The sequence below is a fragment of the Plodia interpunctella genome, chromosome 6, assembly GCF_027563975.2.
Source record: "Plodia interpunctella isolate USDA-ARS_2022_Savannah chromosome 6, ilPloInte3.2, whole genome shotgun sequence".
Lineage (NCBI taxonomy): Eukaryota > Metazoa > Arthropoda > Insecta > Lepidoptera > Pyralidae > Plodia > Plodia interpunctella.
The window spans coordinates 1,992,719-2,020,090 of NC_071299.1; the positions used below are offsets into that span (position 1 = coordinate 1,992,719).

The 27,372-nt window shown below is 34.8% G+C and overlaps 2 protein-coding genes across 9 annotated transcripts in view; both read right to left on the reverse strand.

Annotated features, from left to right (window-relative positions):
• The window catches only part of Tet (Ten-Eleven Translocation (TET) family protein), a 114,793-nt gene extending 94,516 nt beyond the window's left edge, over positions 1-20,277 (reverse strand). For 5 of the 7 annotated variants that reach the window (XM_053746129.2, XM_053746128.2, XM_053746126.2 and 2 more), the window contains exons 1-3: positions 20,064-20,277; positions 9,720-11,540; positions 3,941-4,096 (exon numbers count right to left, since the gene is read on the reverse strand). In XM_053746129.2, the coding sequence (XP_053602104.1) occupies positions 3,941-4,096; positions 9,720-10,856 (1,293 nt within the window). In that variant the 5' untranslated portion in view covers positions 10,857-11,540; positions 20,064-20,277. The remainder of the gene's footprint in view (positions 1-3,940; positions 4,097-9,719; positions 11,541-20,063) is intronic. The other 2 variants (XM_053746127.2, XM_053746125.2) reach the window with 1 other exon arrangement.
• A 3,872-nt stretch (positions 20,278-24,149) lies between these two features.
• Positions 24,150-27,159, reverse strand: LOC128670999 (neurotrophin 1-like). Of its 2 annotated transcripts, none has more exons than XM_053747062.1 (5): positions 27,007-27,159; positions 26,474-26,610; positions 25,927-26,040; positions 25,153-25,304; positions 24,150-24,365 (listed from the first exon to the last, which is right to left on the reverse strand). In XM_053747062.1, the coding sequence occupies exons 1-5, from the start codon at positions 27,046-27,048 to the stop codon at positions 24,253-24,255; spliced, it is 558 nt and encodes a 185-aa protein (XP_053603037.1). In that variant the 5' UTR covers positions 27,049-27,159; the 3' UTR covers positions 24,150-24,252. The 2 variants fall into 2 exon arrangements, with proteins under 2 accessions (XP_053603037.1, XP_053603036.1); XM_053747061.1 differs by having other exon boundaries at positions 25,149-25,304.
• Positions 27,160-27,372: the final 213 nt, after the last annotated feature.

The window sequence follows — 27,372 nt, forward strand, 5'->3', positions numbered from 1 at the left end:
GATCATACAAATGTGCATTTCAAAATGATCTTTCCATTTTGCCTTCATCTTCTGAATTCCCTATTTTTTCCGTAGTGGTAACGGACTAGCAGATAAAAGAAAATCATATATCACAAAATAGAGCTGGTTTATTGAACTACATTGCTTCAGAATTTAATATTCTTGCTACGCGAGAGCGTATCTTTCAGTCGATCGACGGATTCAGACAGAAAGCGGCAAAAAGTAGATTTTTGTCTTTCGATAATGTTTACTTTTTAGAGATATATCTTTTTATTCTTACTTAGTATTCTTCATGACTGAGGATCGTCGTCATTATTTCGAATGATACACACATAACGATTCTTTTGGCAATGTTAATAATGGACTGGTTTGCCATTGCCTTCTCCAAGCATGAGTAAATCTTCGAAAGGTTCGAATGAACTGAATGAATTTAGTTATATTATCTTGTCGATTAATGCAGTCACAGACACCTAAAAAATCCATTCCACTCAGCGCTGAATAGCTAGTAGCACCTAGCTTATTTCACGAAGAGCACAATTATTTTTTTTACGTGGATTAAAATCCCAATCCTAACTAATATTATAAATGCGTAAGTAAGTAAGTAAAAATAAGTTTGATACTTCTTCACGCTTTGTCTACTCAACCAATCTTCTTGAAATTTTGCATACATGTAGTTTGATCATAGGGTACCTTTCATCCCGGAAAAATAACTGTTCCCGTGGAAAAATTACGCGGGCGCAGCCGCATGCAACAGCTAGTGTAAAAATATTTTTAAATATAATAGTAGATTATGTCGCCCAAAAGCCCAAACTTTCTTGGTCCATTAGAACTTGTAAATTTATCAAAAAGCATAAAATCGCGGTTGTCAACTTTGAAATCAACGCGCAGCTGCCGCGCATTGGGGCCCGCGTAAAGATAATATGCTTGACATATAAACTGTACAGTATACACGAATAGACCGGTGGCCAAATAATAAAGGTTTCCTTTTCGAAGCAGCTGAAATACCTTTTGTATGACGGCTGAATACTAACAGTTGACAATGGGAATCACCTGCTCTATTTTATTAACGTACTGCACTGAGTTGTGGAGATTTGCATAAGTAACATACTTACTTTTGTTTATATAACCGAGTTTGTTATATGTTATACTACTGTCATTGAGAGTAGACATTTGAAAAATAAATGCAAATTTTTGAGCTCGATTCTTTAACCATTATTATTTATTTACCTTAATTATTATTAACCATTCATAATGTTCTAGTATTGGGCGAATAACTCCTCTCTCTTTCTTTCACAGTATTGCGCTTTGTCGAACGAGTTGAACATATTCGCCACTCCAGCGCATCCGTGGATTCCTCCAAATGGCAAAACGCGACTTTTTAACTATATATTCCAACATTGCCGTGAAAGTGTGGCATAAAGACTTGCGCATTTATGATATTAATATAGATAAAATATACAGGTACCTAAAGTCAGTAAAAACACAATAAGGGCGTGCCTACCTGCCCACGAAGTGGTCTCACAATAATGTTAATTCCCGAACCTTAAGTGAGGCCAGCTAAGCTTTACGGCGTTTGTTTTAAAACTAATTTGCCCAAGTTACTTCGAGTCGGCAACTTGTAATCGTAAATTAACTCAAGTACCAGCCCCCCACGACTTGCAAAGTTTTTCACGAGTCAAGAAAATGTCTAACGGTTTTTTGGACTATGATATTTCAATATAATTCGTCAGTTTCGAGTATGTTTTCAATACCATCTGGCTCAGGGAAAACAAGCAATGTATACGTCGGCATACACTATAAGCGAACTCAGACCAATGCCCAAGCGAATGAACGTAAGTGCATACGTAAAAAAAATGAGAGGTTTTTTCTTGTACAAATATTCACAAGATTACTCCAAAAGATTATGTTATCAAATATCAAAACATTATCCATAATAAAGATTTTTTTTTCTTTTCCTTATTACATTATGGGAAATTCATTCAACGTATTTTCCCTAAATCGTACGTTCCATCCGATTATTCGGAAAAGATAAAGGCGGCTTCCATATATCTTTACCTTTTACTGACGTATATATTTCTGGCTGTTAAAAATCCATTAGCACATATATTTTTCCCTGTTCTATCCTAATTTTCACTCCGTAGTCTTTGTATCGTATCTTATACTCTGTTCGTGTAAAAGAGAGCCAGATATAAAATTATGCAAAGAGAGAAAAGAACGAAATATCTTTTCACGGACTATTAATTTCGTTGTTATGTTTTTTATTACTATTTTATGATAATCACTTGTCTTTGTTTTGTGTATAAGATTTTTTTGTTTGTATGAATCTATTGTTTGTTTTGTTCAAGTTTTTATTAATATTTTACAGCGACGAAATATTACTTAATTTGAATATTGCGAAAAAAAATAAAATATTTTTTTTTTATAAAAAAAATTGTATTATGCATTTCAGTTGTTAAAGAACGTATATTAAAAAAATAAATCCGAAACTTTATGACTACTTTTTGTGGAAAGTTAAAACTTCGTTTTTGTATTTAACTGAAGTAGTAAAGTAGTCTAGTAATTCAAGACATATTTAATAAAAAATCTGTGAGTATTTCTTGTTTGTCTAGCTGAAAACCGCAAGAAACTGAAATTAAAATTCTCCAATACAGCGTCTCAAACAAAATGGCGGTAATGTATGCGATTGTATAAATTAATGCAAATGTCACTTACATACATAAAGCCACAGATTTATATGCATAATACAGAACATTTGCGTCATTTGCGAATCGATTTGGGATTTTTTTCGCATATCGTGTGTATAATGTAACGCGGAGTGAAACCGAAAGGTTTGAAACTGAAAGGAGCACGTTTGATTTATCATAACTGTATCAAAACTATAAAAATTAATCGATTTCTAAAATGACTATTATTAAGATATCTAAATTAACTTTTATCGCGGCTTCGCCCGCGTGAATTTCCCACGAAACAGTAATTTTTGAAAGGTACACTATGTCCTTCTCCATACTATAAACTACATGTATGCGAAATTTCAAGAAGGTTGGTTGAGTACCTAGATAAAGCGTGAAGAGGTAACAAACAAACTCACTTTCGCATTTATAATATTAGTTAAGATCGAATTACTTGATAAGTATAGGCGAATGAGATTTCTATGCTCAAAATCATTCATTCAAAATCTAACAATATCAAATTGGACATTCTACTATTACTAATCTACTAGTACAGACAACAGCACATCAAACTACTCAAATTCATTGCAAACTCGCCGCTATTACCGCGCCATAGAGGTTCATATATGATAAATAGATGTGTTGTTGACTGTACTATTTATAGACGACGATGACACTGATTGACAATTCTGAAAAAATAATCATGAAACTTTAATATTCCGGAAATTTTCTGAGTTGCCGTTTAAATTTTCTAAACTGTCAATCTATATTTTGATTTGCAGATATGACATTAGTTAAACATAATAATTTGGAAATGAATTGATTAGTGTAATGAGTTCAGCTGGATTTGTAACTATAATAAACAAAGAGGACACTGATACATTAAAAAAAAACAGTTAAAAATAAATTGAAATAAGCTATCAATTGAATGATTCAAAACTAGTTCTCTTCAACTATCTGTGCTATTATTATAACAAGGTAAGCGTTTGTGAGTTTGTATGTTTCAGGCCTTTTATTTTACCATTACAAAGGTACGCTATCCAAGATCATTATAGGCTATATATATCTCAAAATTCCCACGGGAGCGAAGCTCCGGGAAGCAACATCTAGTATCCTATATATCTATAAGCATATCCTACAAATATAACGCTATTTAACCCTTAACGCTATCTTAGCTTAACGATCGGATCACGGACAACAAACGAAGCGTTAACCTTACACAAATTGTGAACGTTTTTTTAAATATATAATTTAATTAAAAATTATCCTACCTTTTTCTCCGTAAGTTTCTCACATCGCCTCTGTTTGCAAATCTGATGAGATTTCTCATTCCGACAGGGCGCGCAGTCACCGCAGTTGTCTTTACGTTGACACCCGATGCATTCACCACACCGCTTCCTCTTCTTCTTCGTCTGCGAGGGGAAGAACTGGACTTAAGTTATTATGTTGTTCCACTTTGAACCTTCTCGATGAGGATCAAGGTTCGATTTCAAATACAAATGGATATTTTCAAATGTTACAAGAAACAGATGAATTTAAATATTTATCTTGTTTTGTGAAATGATCTATGAGAATAGAATGAGTAAAAACCTAGTTTCCATTTAAAATTCTTTTCACCATATATACTCGACTTCTCATAGTAAAAAAACTTCGTTTTATATAAGTTTAATGTGCAACAAAATTAGATACTTTTTGCACATTAATTTCTGGGTATCCCGAATGAAAATTTATATTCGTACGAATACTTTTTGGTATCTTTAGTCAAGTACCAAGGCACGTAATTTTAAACATGGCAGGTTGGGTTAGGATATATAGGCCAATAAAAAATATCCCATTCGGATAATTTATTTGTCGTGTTTTTAAACTACACACTCCAGAAACCCATAGATCGCTGCAACTGAGCTTTAACTTGTAAAAATGATACATATACTGAGAAAAACAGACAAAGTTATATGTCGATATAAATTCACGCACAACAAAAATTCGAAGTAATATTCAACGAAAGATATGCAAATACGTTTTAATGAAAGAAAAATTGATAAGGTATAGAGCACGCTTCGTTGCCTCGAAAATATAGTGCGAATGACGATATAATGACGGCGGTTGGCTTAGAAAATCATGGCGTAACACTGGTGAAGAAATGTTATTATATATTCATATCTACTATTAACAAAGATAAACCTATTTGTTAAGAACAGATATAGATAAAATATATATAGAGATATAGATATAGAGAAAAACATTACCTGTAATATTTTAATAATAACTATATATGCGTATTAAAATATCGGGTAAATATTTTACCTTTTTTTTTTCTTGATCCTCAATAGCGAAAAGGGATTAAGTTTTATTTTTTTTTATATTTCGTGAAATTGGGTTGGAAAATATTCTTTACATAAATACAAATGTGTTTGTCTGTTTGTGTTTCTTATGCGAAAATTTATTGTGCTCCTGCAGGTACTTAAATGTTTTTTTATAACCTTGCATGACGATAACGGACGTCAAAAGAGCCGTCAGTCTTATCCAGATACAGACAATAATTTCAGTACATTTTGCACTCATTTAAATAACTCGTCTCGGTCTTGCGCGAGCGCATTCAATAAAAAGCAGTTTGCTCCTGTTGCTGCCAATGTATTTGACTCATATATGAATTGGGTTTATTATTTTTATATTGAAATGCTTCAAATGTTTCAATTTATATATGGTAAGGTTTATGTATTTTTGAGGGACAGATGATTACGATAATTAAGTTAATTAATATCTTCGCAGAACTATATGGCTGCACTTTAAATATATTCTTATCATTGAAAAAGTACGCTAGTTAAATATTTGATTACAATAATATACTACTAGATCTCATAAAACAAATAAACAGACGAAGTGCATAATTAACTTAAATTATTCGAACAAGTTACTTATTTAACGGAATATTAAAAAAAAAAAATAAACAGCGTCCAACTTGCAATTAAGTTAGGAATTTTCATAGAATTTGAATTTACATATGACAGCTGACGTTTGAGCACCATTTTGTTTTGCAATTTCACTCGTGCATGTCTCGGTTATCTTCGGCCGCAATCGGAACAGACCCGCGGAACTTAATGAAACAGCTGACGATTTTTTTGTGTACTGGAAAGAACAATGCTTTTTGGATGATGCTATTAATTAAACTTAAAAAAAAAATTGCTAACTGCAATATTATAAAAGGAATTTTAACTAAATATTTATTTTAAAAAATTACAAATATCTTACAAATACCTGACATACTACTATTTTGCGCATGTAAAAAATTACATACTATCCGTACTAATATTAAAAAGTAGAAAATATTTATTATATTATTTTGTTTGTAACGAATAAACTCAAACCGATTTAGTTGAAATTTGGCACAGAGATAGAATAGACATTCCGTAGTAACAATAAACGCGGTCGAAGTCGCGGGCGGCCGGCTTTTAATTATACGTGTTCATCCAAAAATGTTGTTTAAAAGACTACAAAGACAATTATGAACATATATAATCAATATTTTTAATTATGCTCAGTAAATTTCTAATCATTCGTTGACCAGTTTAGCAGATGTCTACGTTAATTAAACAGCAAGTGTGAACTTAAACTGCTATGTCTACAATGTTAGTATTCACATTTTCTTCTAAAGTTCATCGAATTTTTTATATGCGGATGTTGTTCTTTCGTTGCAGAATCATGTAATAATACGGATGTTGCATGTATAAGAAATGCCAAACTTACAGTTCGTTGTACTTAATATTATAGTTTTATAATTCCAGACACTATTTGTTTGGAATTATAAAACTAAATACAAAAAGTATTACACGTATTCACATTAATGTTTTACATGAATAAATATATTTAATGGATTATTAAATACGGTCAACATCTGATTTTACCACCCCCCCATATGATTATTGGTCAGATTATGTGATAGACAATTAGAAATGTGTACCGCATCAATTTTTTGCACAATTCGAATGCTTTTGTCCCTTATCCATTTCTTAGGATACGAAAGAAAAATCACGTTACAAATATCATAATTTACAATAATTTTGATGTGATTTTACATATATCAAATCTTATTTATCATCGTATATATATCAATTGTCCTTCTCACATCTGAGCGTTTTCCTAATTTCATCCTCAACCGTTCAGTGTTGGAGCCCAAGCGATTTAGGCTTTTTCATCTCCACTTCGTACGGTCGTCGGCATCCCTAGTTGTCAGATCATTGGTAGGCATATCATTCTTGACGACATCAAGCCAGCCGTTCTTGGAATCGTGATTTTATAATTACATCTATATGTATCTATGTGTTCGTGAATTTTAAAAGTATTTTTCGATGATTTTCAATATTAATTACTATATAATTATAAACTATCCACATTGAAACAATAATTATATTGCAATTTTAAAACATTACGATAAAAACAATGTCTATTTGTAACGCAACAATATATCAAAATCTATTCGAAACGTGGTCTAGTGGATTTCCCCATTCTTGACTCATGCTATGAGTAATATGTAAATTCTGCTGATAAATTGCTAGACAAAAATGTGATCTCAGACGAGGAAATAGAAATCAAATTATATATATCATACGAAAGAAAAGACTTATGCGTATTTAAAATAGTTTTCAGGTGAAATTCACTACGTCAAGTGAAGTCGATTTATTAAGCGACCGTGATATGTTTGACAGTTTAGAGTAATTTTACATATGCTTCTTTCTCTCTCTCAATTTTACGTATTTATGTGGATAAGAATATAAAGGAAAGGTAATGTTAACTTTAGGATTCTAAGACGGTAACACACGCCAATATGTAACGTTTCTTATATATTAAAATTCCAAAAAAATCGAAGACTTGTAATAAATTTTCTTATACAATGTTTTTTTTTAATTAATTTATTTTTGCGACAGACCTCTCTCAAAGACAGACGCCTCAAAGCCCAGGGGTCCCGTAAAAAAACAACAACAAAAATAAAATATTGAAGATTTAGCTATGATTTTACAATAGGCCACTTGCTTGACGTCAACCCTCTTTGGGAATGCTATTGTTGCCTATATGCTATTAAGGCTTTGTGTCCCTTAGTCGCCATATACATATACGACGGGAGTATACGGAGTGGTACCTATTCTAGGGCGGGACCACTCGCCCATTTTAGCGACAGACTATTTAAACGAAATGTTTTACAGTTTTCGTTTTGTGCAACCATTAATTGTTTCGACAAATGGGGTAAAAAAAAATACACGTTGACCGTGAGAAAGTATCACTTATGGCTAATGTCCCACAGCTCATGCTGTTCCATTGCCGGCATGTATTTTGTAATTGGAATGGATGATACAATTAATTATTGTACTGGTTGCAAAAACTTTCAATTTATTTTTAATGCATATTATTATTTTTCAAAGACATCTAGCGAAGTGCGGCTTTTTATTTAGTAGCCGAAATAATATAAATGTAAAAAAAGTGCACAAATAAAACACGCATGAAAATAGAACTATTACGTTTCCAAAATGTTCTGATTCGTTTTCTTGTTCTACATATATTTTATTACTAGATCCATGTGAATAATAGAAAAAGTGGTTTATTCTCAATTATTTTCTTATTTAAATTTAATCATTAATTTAAGTGAAATGATGAATCAGGAGATAACGATCGCAACAGCTGGGCTTTAAAAAGATAAGATCGGACTAATAAATGGATTGGCAAAGCATCCATTATGACTCTTGCTAAAGTACACACGCTTATTGAATATAGTACCGGATTTGTAATGATAAGAGTTAAGACAATAAATTTAAAATAAGTACACATTTTATTTGGTACATAGGTAATATAAAATAAATCAATTTCTTTTTTAATCATTATTATTTGTAATTCAAGTGCCATAATCATAAAAGCTATAAAGTAGAACTCATGTCTTTTTTTTGATGATTTGTGAAAGGATATTTTAATATTTATAAATGGAACATGATGAGTAATTTAAATTTGAATTATATTTTTAATTGTAATTATTTGTATTAATACTTATTACATGCCGGGAAGCATTTATGCCAAACAATAGTAGAAACATCGAGGTAATTATGAGCCTCATAGACACAAGCAGCTGCTAACGCAAAGGTGTTCACTTTGTTATTAGACTAGGAAACGTTGACATTTATTGCGCAAGAATGCGGTCCCAGTATGGAACTTTCTGGACTTAGCTTTTTACACATCATTTAGCAGCGACAATTAACAAGAGTTTAATGAAAAATGTACGTTATATAAAAAGCGAACTATGGATTAAATTTTAATTACAAACGAGTACCTAAGAACGAGATGAAAAAATTAAATTATAAAGCGTAGGTATAATTAAATCACCAGAAGGCCATCGACGAACGCTTCAAAACTGCCGCCTAATTGCATTCGCTGTTAAATTTGAATGAAAGTCATAAAATTTTCTAAGCAGGACAAGCGTAAATCGCCCGACTTTAATTTGTGTTTTAAACGAGAGAGCAAGTTAATTTATTGGTGGAGCCAGAGAATCGGCTAACTATTAAATTTATAGCCGCGAAGACAGAGAGTTCGGCCATTCCGAAACTCCGGAGCGGGAATAAAAACTGCTCCCCGAATAATAAAAGGTGGAATTACGGCGAAAGTTTCTCTTTTTCGAGATCTCTCAAATATCCACTTTCTACGGTATGTAGTCGGATGAAATTCTGAGAATTCTCATATCTTTCGCCGAATATTCAGTCGGCTTTTCGCGATTCCCCGGAGTCTTGTTTACGCAATTCGCCGATTCGCTGAAGGAGATTAGTTGCCGTGTGATTTTATTGTATTGTGTTGTGACAGTTATAGCATATAATCAAGGATCCATGTGTCTAACAGCAAAAATTAAAACACAACGCAAAAAAATTGTGAAACGATATTTTCATGAGAAGTCGATTATACACTTAAGTAATCAAGAATAAGCAAAAACATCACCAGCGGCAGAATCTTGTTTCTATAATGATCAAACGAATTACGTTTGGTCACATGAATATGCCTCAACAATGATATGAATCTCACCTGTTTCTCGCTAGATATGTCGTCCAGCTCCATGGGCCCGGTGGTCATGGGCGGAGCCCCGTGCATCGGGGACTTGAACCCAGCCGTTGAAGATACCGCGGCCACCTGCCCACTGCTCTCTGAACCCACTTCCATATTCGACCCGTCAGATTCTGAACTATTCGCTCTCATTTTCCGCCTTTCCTTCTTTCGAAAATCAGACCTCGTCGGCGAAGAACCACTACCAAAACCGTTCGACTTCTTTTCATAACCGTTGTCTATCAACATTGGGTTCTGGAAATTACTATGGTGCAGCCCATTTGGCGTGTACTTGTCTTGTAGAGACTTCACATCAAACGGCTCGTTCTTCAACACGTGCACGACGGTCGGACTTTGTATGTTTTGTATTAAGCTCCCATTCTGATGAAGTATTGTTCCATTTTGGTGCAAAATACCGTTTTGTGCCGGGAACGTATTAATTGTGTTGATCGGCTGATATAGCTGAATATGCCTGTCATCGATGTAGGTCTGGCCGGCGGGGGCGAGCTCCCTCGCTTGTAGCGGCGCGGGAACAATGGGGTAGCTTCTAGCGTTGACAGCTGTTAGCGTGTGGAATGTAGTGGCATTAACAGGGGATAAGGTAGTAAGAGTGGTTGATAAAGGAGTGACTTGCGCCAGCGTGGTGAGATGCGCGGGAGACGATGGCGTCGTAAGCTGCGTGAGTTGTGTTAACTGACTAGGACTCGCGCTGGGCGTCGGGCTGGCCGTCACGGGGACCGGGGTCACGCTTGGCAGACCCGTCTCCGGGATCACGGTCGTCTCGGGGAACGTTTGGAACTGGCTTTGGAAGGAAGGCAGCTTGTTCGCTATAGGTTGGAGAGTTGCTATGGGTTGGTAGTCGAGAGCGGTGGAAAAGCCAGCTCTAAGGATGGCGTCTTTGGAGTTGACGGTGAGCGGCATGGATTCCCACGGGCGGTACTGCGCCTGGCTGGCGATGACGGAGACGGTGTCCCCGGTACGCTCGTAGTACTCCCAGGCTGGGTCCAGCAGCCGCGTATCGGCGGTCAGGATGCGTTGGTCGTCCGCCATATCTCCGAACGTGGAGAACGGCGGCAGGTGCGCGCTGTCCGCACCTTCGCTCCGCAGCGTCTCACTCATGACTTCTTCATTCGACGCTGCCTCATCGCGTCTATCACTTTATACAAAAATAACCTTTACTAAGTCTACTATTGTACTGAACACTCGGAACTGCACTGGAACTTATCAATTTGTACTCTCTGACGTTATATAGTATTATAGTCTGGATTATAGCACTTAATTTACGATTATACGGCACACTGGTTTACACTACACTAATCACAATATCTTCGTTTGATCTCTATCAAATAAATAATGTAGAAAATCCTTATTAACAGGCAGTTTAACTTACACGAGTCTTAACGCTATGGGTTATAAAAATCTTTGGCTGACTTTAGAAAATGCTCGAGGAGTTGTTCCGTTACGTTTAACGATTGATAAAATATTTTGTGCACTCGTTTAACGATTTCTATTATTTTGGAACGTTTAAATACTGGTCGTTGATAGATTATCTTTTGCTCGTTCGAAGGCTTCTTTATTGTAAATACCGATCACTCAGACTTAAATTAATTTGTACTGTTTGGGAGTAGCGTATACTATTTACGATTTAGCTTTATCGTTAAAAGGTTAAAAAAATAGTGCTTATATTTAGATTTTTGAAACGAAAGATATGACTGGAGGCTTTGGTTTGAGGATTTCGTGGCTTTTGGTTGTCGTTCTTCAGCAGGCGCGGGGTCAGGCGTTACGTGTGTGGCCTGATCAAATCTGGAAACAAAAGAGAATAAAGTTAACAGAGCTGCACTGCTGCAATAGTTTAGGAAGAATACTTATTGTGGATTTGACAATAAATAAATAAAATAAATAAATATAATAGTACAAATCACACAGATTGAGCTAGCCCCAAAGTAAGTTCGAGACTTGTGTTATGGGATACTATCTCAACGATACTATATTTTATAACTAATACATATATAGATAAACATCCAAGACCCGGGCCAATCAGAAAAAGATCATTTTCCATCATGACCCGACTGGGGATCGAACCCGGGACCTCTCGGTTCAGTGGCAAGAACCACTGCGCCGCTGAGGTCGTCAGAAAGTACACTATACAATAAAAGTATTCTTCAGACATGTCAGAAAATAAAACTGGCTTTATTTGTAAAAAATAAAACTACATTCGATGTAAACTAGTAACTGGTCAAAGATCGATGTAAACTAGTAAAAAGGATTCCTAAAACATAAAAAGTTCTAACGACATTCGAAAATGGAACGTCTTTTTGCGCAAGAAATTCGGAATAAGAAGGTGGAAGCGAAAGTGGAAATTGTAAAGTTATGGGCTCCCTTGGACATGTTTACAGGCGGCGTTGGCGCATGCGCGCGATGTGTTTTGAATCGCGCGAATCGATGGCGCGAATAATAGACCACCGCGAATTCAGTTATTTACAAGTAAATTAGTTTGTTTTCCGTTCACTTACAATTATAACAGGTGAGGATAAACGTTTGTTAGTTTGTGTTTTCTATGTGGACGATATAATTTTTTGGGTAGACATTTTATATTTAAATTGATGCAATGTTATTATTAAATCTACAGTCATAATTTGTTTTACTGCGCCTAGGTATAACCAGGTAGTCTATGTCGGACCTCAGGTCATTATCTGTGTAAGTATATCTATTCTAAATTTGGTCAAAATCGGTGCCGTTAAATTTGGTCAAAATATGCGTAACATACATAATTTCGCATTTATAAATAATATTAGTAATCATTATTATAGTAAGGATACTTGTGCATGTTTTATTTTCCCATTTATTTAAACTCTAAACTTAGAATGGATTTATTTTTTTTAGGTTTTTAAAAGCGTGCTGACATATAACGTTTACGAAGTGATTCTCCGGCAATTCGCAAATCGTTCGCACCATAAAGAGCTTCGATAAACCCAGGATTATCTGCGGGGTGACGTCATCACCTCGTGACCCGGCCCCGTTAGTGTTACTGTAACTTCAACACCAGTTACCATTTCCTTGGAAAAACATTTGATTTTCTTTGAAAATACAACACTTGTAATGTAATTACCTTACATACATACAATGTAAGTGGTAACATGCATTGGTTTTGCAAATATATTATTATTTTTTAGAATATGATATTAATACCGAATCAGGGTCCTGAAAACATCGATGTAAAACTACCTAATTTAATCTTAAAATTTTTGGCTTTTATCTTTACAATCATAGTTACAATCTTTACAAAATTTCATTGAAGCGTCATTTACCAACCAGTTATTCTATTTTGAATTTGGAAGAAATGAAATCCATCCAAAACTGTATCGTTTTTATTTTTATTTCATAAATATTGAAGGCCAGTTTTAATTGACCTCCTAACAATTATACGACTTCCTACCTCGATACATCGTGTATGGGAGTAAACGAGCTAATAATAGAAAGGTACGCTAATAGTAAAGCTACGCTCTATTTCCGTTACACTATTTTAAGTGAAACTATTTTGGAAATGTTTCATTTATAACTGTGTCTCTTTATCTAATAGATTCGATAAGACACATTTATTTTTAACGCTGCTTAATTAAACTGTCAGCACAAAAACGTTTTAAAAATAAAATTATTCTAATTTTAAACATGTTTCATTCATTGGATCGTTCTATATTTAAATGCGAATTATATAGTACCTATTGGAATCCGTCTACTGAAGTCACGTGTAATTCTAAATTTAAAATTGAGATATCATTTCTGTCATAACCAGCGAATTTAATACAAGAGTCTTGTTTGCCTTAGAGAAACCAGTGCGGAGTTTTGCTAAGATTGATTTAAAACAAAAGTCACGTAGTAGTAAATTATTCTTTTGTTAATATGTTATTTCATTTGAAGTAATGTTCAAAATACAGTTGATAGACATTCTCGTTACTTCAGACGGCACAACATCAAAGAAGACTTTTTGTTTGGTCTACAAAGAGGGCCTAAATTGCAACACGCTTGTTTCGACTTTTCCCCTCGAGTACCGCCCAGATTTTCCTCAGGGAAAATAAAGTTCTAATGTTTTCAATAGTATCGGTGAGGTATGTAATATTTTGGTAGTAAAAGTCTAAAAATTCCACCAGTTACGTTCATTATTTCAGGTAATTACTTTGAATGTAACCGATATATATCTCTGGTATCTCTATTCGGATATATCGGGCTATATTTGAATTATCTTAACGCAGCAAAAGTTCAATGATCCAATATTTGGCTTCAGCCATAGTAAATCTATGCTTCTACAGACTCCGACAATTAAAAACCTAGAATTACGTCATAATCTCAACATTCCCGACTAGCAATCACGACGCAAACTCTTTGTAAGGCACAAAGACTGGCAAAAAAAATCAAAAGCTTCCAAACGGAACGCGAGCTTTGCTTGTGTACTGTTCTTACTTAGTATTTACGCTGGTGTGCGACAGGACTATAGCGAGGATTCGTCTGGCTTGCACTAGTGTGTGTGGGGTGAGGATGTGTGAGTCAACGCGATAGAATCTGGGTTTGCGTTGTCAAGGGCAACCGTTCAACCGCTGCAGCGAAAGCACTGCGCTTTGAGCTTCGGCTGCAATTACACAGCTTATTTTTAGAGTCGGATGTTGTCGCTTTTTTGTGCGCTGTTTAGATGTTCGGGAATCGAGTTTTGTGAACGCGATTTTACTGTAAATCAGTTCAATATGAGCAAACGGAGTTCTTGGGACTTCGTTTTGATGTAGCTTGTTTACCCGTAGTACGATCAGTAAATAATAACAATTGCCTGAATTTCACTTTACATCATAAAGTAAATTTGAGATTCAGTATACAATTCCGAATTAAATTTTCAGTAAAGTCTACATTTTCTGAATTACATTTTACGTGCAGTAAACATAGATTTTTACCAGCTTTGTTTCAATTCTCAGTATATATTTTTACTTAGTAATTTCTTCTTTTTTCAAACTTATTTGATATATTAAATTAAGTTATTTAATTTATCAAATGTCTTTAACTCTTAACTTCATCTTGACATGTGTGTGCGTTATCTGGGTCTTCGGTTTCTAAGAAATATCGCCTCCAAGATTTGTTTTTAGTTGTAGTTTTAGTTTAGTTTTTAAAATAGAAAAATTTTAAAGCTTCCATAAAATGTTTGACTCCTAATGGTTTTAGCATCAAGTCCACCTTTTGTACATTTGTACTCATATTAATGTTGTACAATAAATTTTAAATAATTAATAATTTTTTTTTCAAGACGATTAAGAGATAATTTTGAAATTCTAATTTCAAGTTTTTATTTCACGTTTAAGGATAAGGTTGTACACAATGGCTCATATATAATCTAGGATTTCAGCACAATCTGCTATATGGAAATGTCGCTTTTATTTTTTTCTCAACAGCTGTTCCTGTGACATCCGGCGCCTGCGCAATACCTGCCGGAAATGATATCTCAATCCTTGCGATGACTGCTGATAACTTTGATAGCAAACTGATAATGTTGCTGGGTATACTATATATTTTAGCTTTGATTTATCCGACAGTTCGTATTAATGTAGATCAAGAATGTTTTGGCATTCGGTGATCTGCATCAGTTGTAATAATTAGACCTAATTGTTTTTGTCCCTTTCCATTGCTTTCTCGTTTAATTAGCCACATCAATTTACTATAATTACATTGAAATGAACATAAAAATAGACAAGGATATTTATTTTCATCTATTTGTAATATTATATCTCGACGTGGAATAGTTATGTTGTGTATTGTGTTGTGCTTGTACTCTTCAAGTTAAACTATAAGTATCTTTGTCTTATGAATGTAAACAAAAACCAATGGTAGATTTTTCAGCTATTCAAAAACTGGGCTTATAGAATTTCACGTAATGGTAACATAGCTTTTGTCATGACCAATCCAAGTGTACCTCGTGCACACGTTTGAATCATTTCATATCGCGGCATAAGACTGTACTATACATAACTACTAGAAATTATATAAATTATATAATGTAAAATGGTATATTATGTCTGATGACTTTAGCCGACTTGTATAATTTGAAGAATAACATCATCATCACATATTATAAAACAAAGTCGATTTCCGCTGTCTGTCCGTATGTATGATTAGATCTATAAAACTATGCAACTGATTTTGATTCCATTTTATATTAGACTAGCTGCGCCCCTGGGCTTCGCTCCCGTGAGAATTTCGGGACAAATAGTACACGATTGTTATTCCAGGTTACATTATACCCGTGTACCAAATTTCATAACAATCGGTCAAGTAGATAAATATGTGAAGAGGTAACAAACAAACTTACTTTCGCATTTATAATATTAGTTTGGTATAGTATAATTCCTGAGGAGGGTTTAGGTGTATGATATATTATGTTATTACCCGAGCGAAGCCGGGACGGGCCGCTAGTATTTGATAAGAATTAAGATTGCATAAATATACATCCAATGTAACTAGAAAAGCGGTTGATCGTCTATGATGGGTATTATTACGAAGAATACAATTTTATTATAGATTCAGAGTATAAAAGCAATATCACAGCTCAGGCTGCATACTATAATGCAGTGTAATGACAACGTGCACAGGATACGTGCATCAGCGTGATTGCCGGTAGCGACGCATGCGCAGGATCCGAAGCTATTATTTTATAACATACTGTAGTTATGGAGCCTTTGGTAATGTAGAATAACAATTTTGTTACAATACAATCGCAAAAATCTAAGGCTAGTGCCGTGGAAAGTATAATAATACAATTTTATGTGTTTGAAAATTATACAAGCAAGTTTGATCAACAAAGAATGCTCTTCTAATGTAAATATTTACTTATTATCTAATAATTATTATAATCTATTCAATATAATAATTTATTAAATCAATTTTGAGACAAAACGAAACATATAACAAGAAAACCTGTAATACTTGCAAACGAAATAAAAATCTTAGCATGAAATAATGATATTCGTAAAAGCCCCGATGAAACTAATGTTAAGCCACATTAGAATGATAAGGCCTCGCAAGAAGCCGATATAGAGTTACGTCCCATCCCATTCAGACACTCGAACTGAGTTGAATAGCAACGCAGATGTGGCGTTTTTTACATCCATCTTTCCCACACTACCACTTTTTCTGATGCCTTAATACCTTTACAAACACAATCGTGCACTTTCACACAACAAGCTTCAAGCTATTTTATCCCCTATTCTGTGGACGTTAATGATGCGCTTCTATAAAATTTTGATGATCAAAAAGGAAAATTAAGTTGGGCGATACAGTTTTGTAAAGATTTTTTGTGCACACGTCTGTCTATGCTATCGGATGCGACATCGGAAATTGAACATTTTTTGTACTTACACCTATGAGATATTGTTTGAAGGAAGTCACATGTGTATGATGATGATTGTATGATATACTATTGTTTCCTTTTTGAATATTGTCGCTGTCCTTTAATATCAGCTTCAAATAATGATTGTCATCGCTATTTTTCTACATTGTAAGGTCCTAGACAGGTAAAGGACAAAATAATCAAATTGATTCACGTGGTTTAAGAGTTACAACAATAAAGAGTTACAATTCAAAGAGACATACGAAAAAAAAAAACAAACGAATCGATCAATAGAAAACTAATCACGAATTGCAGTGCAGAAGATTTAGTAAACTGAATTGTAGACATTGAATAGCGAGCGTTCACCGGCGAGACTTTCCCAAACCAAATAAAATATTCTCCACAATTACAACTCAAAAACTTTATAACTAGTATACCAAGTTTTAAACTTTTACCTAACTAGATGAAGGAAAACGTGTAAAAATAAACAAACCCTTCTGTATAATATGAATAAGAGTCAAATATTAGTACTATACAGACAAATTTTAGTCGTGAATTTACCCATAGTAAGCTATGTATGAACGTTATGAAAACTGAGCGCGTCCTTTAAGTTTGCTTGAAAGCAATAAGAACAGGATTATCCCTACGAAAGTAAGAATCGACTAAGATACTTGTGGAAATAAAGAAGATATTGAAAAGGATGAAACATTTGATCCGACGGTTCAGTGTATCTTTTGAGAAGAACTAATATTAAAATGTAAATTGCCAACTTCAACTTTTTTCTCAACCAAATGTGTGATTCTTGTACTGTAATAAATTGAATTCAGTAAATTTCAGGCTTAAGTATGCAGATTTTTTGAGACAGAGCTTCGCTAGTTATTACTTCTATTTGAGGATCATTAACAACCACAGCTCTATAAATTAAAACCAAAGTACATTCGCCGCGATTTTAATATATTTTTTTAAGTTCCTTCAACAACTCATGCAGAAATTATAAACCCTTACAATGAAGCAATGATGGACCTAAAACTTCCGAAACTAGAATGAAAGAGGAAACATAACTCGTCGGTCCAACTAAAAAGGAAGCATGTAGCATTGCACAATCCACAGCGCTGCTCTCGTTCAACAGTTAGCTGTGAGGCGAAATTGGCCAATTTGTTTATTTGTTTTCATTGGCCTCACTGAACTTGACTCCCCATTATCGCATTCACGGGAGGAAGGCGTATTATTTATTCGATTATTCCGTGGGACCGTCCTGGATCATCTTCTACAGAGTTGTCAAGTGAAATGATGAAGTTTTTATTGTGATCAAGTCGTTTTCGAGCCAGTGTTATGCTACTGGCTAGCTGGCTGGCAGCTACTGGTTTTCATTTGAAACATTCTTATTATATCTTTTAGTTTGGAATATATTTGTTTCTATAATTAATTTTACACAGTCTTTGTTTTCATAAGCAAACTCTTTATTATACTGTTATTTGGTATGTACATTTTTGGTCCTAATATTGTATATTCCAGCCTCAGTGTTATCTATGTATATAACTATCATTATTTACTAAAAACTTCTTCAATAGAAAGTTAAAAATAAACAATGTCAGCTTAATCAACATTTCATAAATAAAACCGTCATTATTTCCGAATAAAGAGCTCCCATAATTAAAATGTGAAGTCTTGACAGCGTTAAATATGAAAATGTTGATCGGACATAAACCAAGGCATTTATTTTGTGAATCATCTTCCGAGGCAATGTTGGTTGACATCTTCCATATGCATCGTAAAACCAATCTCAAAGGATTCTTTTCGTTGTATCTTTTTGTTTTAAAGTAAATCTTGGGTGCATTCTAGTTTGATTTTAGTTTATTACATTTTTATACAGTTCTAATGTTTCATTTCATTTTAAATAAAGGTTCAGATAGCATTACAAACTAGATACCAGATAGGTAGTTTTACAAAAATAGATCGATATGATTTTAAGAAAATCATACATTTTTTTTAAGGTTCTTAAATGTAAGAAATTGGCCAATTACTAATGTACATTCTTTTTTGGCATGAGTATAATAATTTGCCTTCATTTGTGATAAAAATATTGGAAGTATAATTCTTTGTATGTGTCCGCTGTACATATACATGTATATGTACAGCGGACACATACAAATTGTTGATGATACTTCAGTAAGTTGCATTCCATTTACTATATTTCAAAAGTAGGTAGTTGTATTATAACAAGTTTAGCAGTTATATGTATTATGTATCGTCTACTGTCTTTAATTCAATTCCATACTGGTTTATACAATAATTCATAAAATAATATAGAAATATGTTATAAAGGCTGAAAATGATACAAAATTGTACGTTCCATCGACCAGTACTACTATATACTAATACTACCATCGGCAGATCATTTTTTTCCTTTATGAATAAAGGGAAAGTGTGAATAAAAATAACTCAAGGTGTAACAGGAACTGTGTTAGATGTCTGACTATATTACAAATTGCAGTCTGTACTGCCCATAAAGTATCTTTTCAATTCGTTGTGTACAATTAAGGGTTAAATGACGTGACATCATGCATCAATGTCGATCTGGTGCGTCATACGTGCCATTTCTTTGACGCTATCCCCATTTCCCGCGTTAATTCCTGACTATTTTGTCATTGGTGACACTTTACATCACAACATATTATTGTTTGAAATTTACGCTTCTGTATGTTCATTAGATGTTACGATATGGACACATCTATCAATAAGTGATTGTCAAATGAGTAGCAGGAAAACAGGGATCGATTCGCGAAAGCTGTATATAACAACGAAAGCTCTGGCGGAAGCACGCGAACGCGCACCGGACCTCGCTTCACGCTCTACTGCCCATAAATATGCCTCTACTTAAAAATCCACAAAACCAGAAGCTTCCACTAAACTCTTACACTTGCACAAATTGAAAGCTCGCACAAACTTTTGACGCGAACTAGTACCTTCTCTGGTCGCTTGATCCATCCGCGCCTGTTTTTTTTTTCTTCGTCTCGGTGCCTCGAAAACACAAAACGGTCCGAAGGACGCAAGCGAAAAATAAACAAAAAGGGAATCGGAGTTCGCGATCGCGTCAGTTGTGCGCGTGTCGCGTCGCGCGGTTTTATGAGCGCGCGCGTGTTGACGCGACGGCGGTTGGCGGCGGACTGGCGCGCGCGTCGGCGACGCAGCTGCCGGCGGCTGCCAATGGCGGCCGGTCACGTGACACCCCGCGCCCGCTTGTTTACAAATAATAATAATACTACCGGTGGCGCCGCCTCTACACCGTAGCGGCTACGAGCTACGCACAGCTGTCGTTGCATTTGGCGGGATTCGATTGAGCATTCGCTAGAGCTTCGATCTGTTTTTGGAGCTTTCGCGTCGGCGTTCTATCGATCGGCACACGCAACCTTGCAATCGTTTCGCTCGAATTTCTCATTCCATTTTTATAATCTTGAAAAATCCTTTTTCTATGTAAGTTGGTATGTATTATTTAACATACTTACGATAGTCACCTAGAAGGAGCTACTTAATTATATAAAAGTTAGTTAAGTAACAACTAAATATTTATAGTCATAAAGAAGAGAACAAATCTTCCAGTTTATAAAACAAAACTAAGGGTAGGGTAACCGAAACCGAAAACGAAAAAAAGCTTAAAATTCTAATTGAATTAAGATTCCAGTACCGACAATACTTACGATAACTAACCAATAAGGGTCAGTAGGTAGACTGCCAAAGGGGTTGTCTATCACCTAATAATTCCATTATTCTGCAATTTTTGCATGAGGGTGCAAACATACGTCCCCATACTGCGACAGGTTGGTGTTTCCGATTGTTTTGCAGGCTGTAAGGTGCAATGAGGGTTTCAACCCCAGTCTAGTACAACCCCACAACCTAAATCTGGAGCCCCATAGCACTTGACAGAGCCATTTTAATTGATCCCCTTGCCTGTTGAACACCTTAGCTGTTCCGGTCATGAGATATGTCATAGGGAACTAAGTACCTGCTGATTAGATGTTTAATGTTTTGTTTCTGTATTTGTGTAACGCGTGGCATAATATAATGTGGTGACAATTTGATTAAGTGTGTGGTGGAACATGATGTCTGAAGATTTCGTCATGACGTACAGGAAAAGGGGTTAAGTATAGAAGTACGACGTGGTTAGAGAAGTAAGTACACCAACTTACCCATAAGTAGGTGCGTTAAATTTTCCGACTTAATTTTCATAGTTGCCAGTGTTTGATCATGTGACTACTTGTCTATCTGTCGCTATGTATAAATAAATAAAGAAATAAATATATTAGAACAAATTACACAGATGTATTGAATTGTATGCTGTAACGGATTTTTATTTTGTAGGTTTTTTAAATAGATAAAAATTATTTATTTATTATTATTATACCCAGGTAAAGGCACAACACAAGCATTGACTATCTGGAAATAATAGTAAGAATAATTTTGCCAACTGTCTTTAAATTTACTGAAAATTTCGATTAGAATTGTCTGTCTCAACTCGCAATGTCCCTGTTACTTTCTGAGTGTGTTAAATAAAGATGAAGATTTTGTTTTATGTGTGGTTGTTTGAAATGACGAACCTCTACAACTACAGGTCAGATTAAAAAAAAACATTCATAAGGAATTCTGAAGCCAGAAATTTAACCATACCAAATTTCATACAATTCGGTCCAGCGGTCTAGCTGTGAATGTTGAACACAGACAATATGTAAACTGAAATCAATAACTAACACCACAAAGGAGACAAAATAATAAACTTTATTGTTTTGTCGCACACAAAATTCAGCGGAATCGAAAACTCACGAGTTCCAAGAAAAGCCACCACTGCGCCGCACCCCCCACCCCCGCGATGACTCATCAGATTTCCACCACCCATAGATATTACTCATTTCGATTCCGAAGTCATCATTATTTATCAAAATTATTAATTTAGACCATCAGGTTATGAAACTGCAAAAAATATTATTGGTTATGAAACTGCAAAAAATATTATTGGTTATGAAACTGCAAAAAATATTATTGGATATGTGAAACCAAGCGAAAAAATTTTCAGAACAATTATACTGTGTGCTTGCAAAATATTACATATTTCAAAAATTGTAGAATTTTCGTAAATTTGACGACTAGGTAGGTATTTAAAAATATCTTACATGCACATATAAAAATGCAAATATAAATTATTTACAATTTCATTTTAATTGTTTCTATGTTAAAAAATGGTTTAACTAGAAGCACACTATTAGATAAATTAGCAATATATAATATGGTGTAGTATTTTTCTTAAAGCCTTGTATGGCAATATTATTTTATTAGAGAGAAGGTCTAAACCTAATAAACTTTTTACGAGATTTCTATAAGAACAATAAAACAAGAAAAATCATGATAATACATCAAAGTCATCAATTCCCAAGTCGCGGCGGTATGTATCAAAAATTAAAAAGATTGCAACGCGTGCAAACCGCGATCTTGCATCGGGCCACCAATTTCATTGCTACAAAAGTGCGTAATATCGATTACTGGCTCCCTTACCCTATCTCCCGTCTCTTTCATACGACGCATCGCGTTAAATGTCGGAGCGAGAAAAGCATAACCGCGAACGCAACACACACAGCGCGTTCTTATTCTGAATGCACAGGCGCCATTTTTGTCATTTCCTTGACGGACTTATGGCGTTTTTCTTTGCGGGAATAATCCCCCGCTATGGTTGCCATGGCGACCGATCTGTCACACGCACAGAGTATAAACGCAAGCATTGATTTTTTCCCTGCTTCCTCTTTTACTTTACGCGTGTTGCGCGACTTTTTGCTTCAATTTTTATTTTTAAAAGCGCGAGTTTTGGCGCTCGTCGTAAGTGCTCTGTTTTATTGTGGTGTTGTACATCGCGTGATATGGAACTTTACTAGATTGCTTTTACTTTCAGGTTGTTTGTAGTAGTTTGCTATACAAATTGTCTTTCTTCACGTATTACGTTTTTACAGAAAAGGCTCAATCTAACAAAAATTCCAATACGGGTATTTACACCGAATAAAATGTATAAGAAACAATTTTTGACGTCACATTTATTGATCATATTATTATATTAATTACTAATTTGCAGATTTCATTAAAATATTAATTATAGGAATGCTATTAATTCCTAAATCCTCACTCCGACATTAAGAAAAAAGTATCTATATAAAATGATTTGTAGTGAAAAAGACAATAATATTCACTATATGTTATTTAAATTATGACTCAATGTATTTTGTATTAATAAAACAATTTTTAAACTTGAGACCTCATTCAATGGCTGATTGAGAAACATCTTGTATTTTTTTATTAAAATTATGAAAATGCATTTCTGCTACCAATTTGTATCTGGAGATTTGTTTAAAAACTCTATTTATAGAATAAGAAAATAGGTATAAAACAAAATCTTTTTTTTTAGTAATTTGTTTAATATCTATAAAGGTATATAAGCGTTTAAAAAACAAAGTTTGTAGCGTAAGGGAAAATTTGTTAAGGTAGTCCCGGTAACCCCAAGGGTGCGACCCAAGGGTTGAGCTCTCCATCCCTCACAGATGTGGCGATTTTCACCCTCTCACTCTCTCGTTAACTCAATAAGAGGAAAATATGTTGTCTTGGGGGCGCAACGCGGACAAATCGCTAAATTCATCACGATTTATTGGCTTTTGTATGAGAAATTATTTTATTTAATATTTAATGCACTTTTTGAGTGACTTTTTGCTATTGACTTGTTGCATTGTTCAATGTATTTGACATTTCAAAGCCCACGAGACCCACATGGAAAATTTATAATCCGCAATTACGTAATTCACTAAATTATACTAGGTCAACTAAAATTTCAATTTTCTCTATTTCGATAGTCAAACGAAAATCTTGCTTATTCCTAACGATCTTGCTTATTCCTAATAATAAAGGTTTGGGCCATATAGCTTTTGGCCTCAATTTAGTCTGATGGGAAACGAATATTATGTCTAGGTATAATAACATAAATAAGTTTTTAACATTCACAATTAATAATTTTAGAACAAAAATTATAAATACAGTAAAGTTGTCTTTATTTTCTTTACACCAATCGTCGTGGTCCATCGTACAAAGTACACTGGCAGCACGACGGCATCATCCCGTTGTGCCAGGTCAGCCTGCTGCCAGAAGGGTCAAGAGCGAGCAGCCGCCTCGCCACCATCTTCTGCTCGCATACAGCCTGAGTTTGTTTTGTGTATTCCTCGCTGCATTTTCTTGCTTCGTTGCTAAAAAAATTTTTTTCAAATATCAAAAAGGGACCAAACACATTTTCGAATTCGCCAGACGTCGAGCCGATCGAGTAAGTCAGTATTATTCTAACTCTCATCTGAGCGTATTTTATTCTCTGGTTCCTTCCTCAGTCGTTGAGCGTTGGAGCCCATTCAAACTACTATTTATGAATGCGTCTATTTGTTTCATCTTCATACATATCTATACATCCAAAATAATTACGTATACAATAACATTTAAATTAGGAGTACCGAGAAGTATATAAGGCAGACGGTAAATTGATACGGACAAAGCAGCAGGTAAAAGGCAAAAGCTAATATTACCGAGTTACTATTTGACCTCGACCTAAGTATATTATAGTCAACAAAATGTTATACAACCATTTTATTATACTAATGCTCAAGCAAACAGGCATGGGAACTGGTCACCGCAGCCTGTGCACGCTCGCAACACCAGAGATATCGCATACGCTCTTCCAGCCGCGAATAAATATGTCGTGAATATATAGACAAATCACAAATAACACTGATTGAGTTGGCCCCAAAGTAAGTTCGAGACTTGTGTTATGGAACACTAACTTAATGATATTATATTTTATAATATACATATATAGATAAACATCCAAGTCAATAATTTTCCATGTTGACCTGACCGGGGTTCGAACCCGGGATCTCCAGTGTAGCAGTCCGGCATGATGACTATTAGTCCACACAGGTCGTCAAAAATCTTTTCATGCCCTTTCTGAAGAACGCCATTTTAAAATCCTATTCTTCACTTACGCACACGTCTCGATCTCCAAGAGTTGCTCGTGTTCCCCCACGTTGACGATGTACCGCCACTGGTTCCCGTCGTCGCGGGCCACCAGCGGCCTGATGATCCTGATGTAGGACCTGCAAAGCTGCTCGTCTTTCTTCTTCATTGACGATGTGTTTGTGCTGGGAATTTCGTTAGGTAGACAATAAGATAAGATTCGGCTCGAATCTTCTATTCACCGCTTCTCAGTAGGCAACATTGTCTGAGAAGCGGTGGGTAATGGTTCAGACGCCCGCCTGTGGATCGAAAGATCAAACCCGGGACCTCTCGGTTCAGTGGCAAGAACTTTACCACTGCGCCACCGAGGTCGTCAAGACAACACTTACTTAGTTACGCTCTTTCGATACTTGCTGAACGCTCTTCAGCTGAAGTTAGCCGAACTGCATACTTTGGAAATGTTTTTCCTTACCTCACATATGGAATTATCTATTGGGGGAATTCTGTTAATGTAAATTCCACTTTCCTGCTTCATAAAAGATGTATATGCATAATACATAACTTGTATGCAGATGACACATTAGGAAATATATTTAAAGAAAAGGGCTATTTAACATTAACTAATATCTATATACTTGAATTATGTGTATTTGTTCAAAATAACAAGTTCAACAAACAAGAAAAAATACTAACAACGGATAGTCCGTTGCTAGTATTTTTTCTATTTCTTATGTATCTGTATTTTCTTATGCAATATTTTTTTTTCAAACAAACAGATTTATGTCGTAAGACAATAAGAATACTTACTGAAGATTAACTTGAAATTCCATGTTTGGGCTATGAGTCTTGGCATCCAAACTGTTGTGGAGATAACTAGTAATTTCCCGGGGCGCTGATTTCAAGAGCTTTACGATGGTGTCACTGAAATGTAGTATCATTAGAAGGAGTTAAATGCACTACAATATTAGTTACATACATACAATATTACAGTTGCATAATATATAACCTAAAAAGGGATATATGGGTTGTGTTAGTGACGGTAAGGCAAATAATGAATATAGAACAACGCAAAAAGACCAGCATGGATGCAGCTGCGGTGACCACTTTCCATCAGACGAGATGAGATGCCTGTTTGCTTGCTCAGACCTAACTAATATTATAAATACGAAAGTAAGTTTGTTACCTCTTCACGCTCTATCTACTCAACCAATCTTCTTGAAATTTTGCATATATATAATTTGGCCTATGGAGAAGGACATAGGATACGTTTCGTCCTGGAAAAATATCTTTTCCCGTGGGAAATTTACGCGGGCAAAAAGTAATAATAGAAAAATAAAATAAAAAATACTCTTACGTAGGATAATCCTTAACTTTGAGGCAATAGTTGTGACCGTGAGCGCAAGGTGGCTCTCCCGACTCTGGCGACACGTGGGGCACGAACGATGTCCAGTCTAGAGCCAAACCCTGGCTTGTTGATAGCATCCATAGCAACTAAGTACGACATTTAGTCCACTAAATATATGGAGACAGTCCACAAAAAAAAAACTAGCTTTTGCTTTTCTTTGATTAGTTCCTACAAACTTAAATTTTTTTCTCTCGCAATCGCCAAGGAACTTACGTTTTAAACTAATTATGCTCAGAGTTTCATAATTAATATACTCGTAATTATGATTTTGACTCCTTACCAAAAAATGATTTGGCCACGCGAAAGAAGTCGCGGGACTCAGCTAGTTTACGAATAAAATAAAATAAATTAGTCTGAAACGGTTCTCCGACAATTGCTTCGTCTACGAACGTTTCGTTGACACGTCTCATCGTCTGTCTGCGAATCGTTCGTAGACGAAGCAATTGTCGGAGAATCGTTCCAGTCTCAATATAAATACTTACTATTAGGCTCTGAAACATGTTAATTTGAAGATTGGTATTCATGTTTCACTGTGAATTCAACTGATTTCAGACAATTTGTGAAATAAATTCTACAAACATTAGTCAATAAAGACTGGCTCATCTAAATTGTGTTCACATAATGAATGTATTTCGCTTTTTATTTCGCGATAAGGGTTTACGATAATTTTATTTGACAAAGAGTTACGAACTAAACGATTACTTTGGATCATATTTTTATTTATAATAGTCGCGTTTAGTCTGTTTACTTTAAACAAAAAAATACTGAACTAACCCGCGAAAAAGGATGGAACTAAACAAAACTCATAAATACTAATTGTTTAAATAAATTTAAAGACTATATGTCCC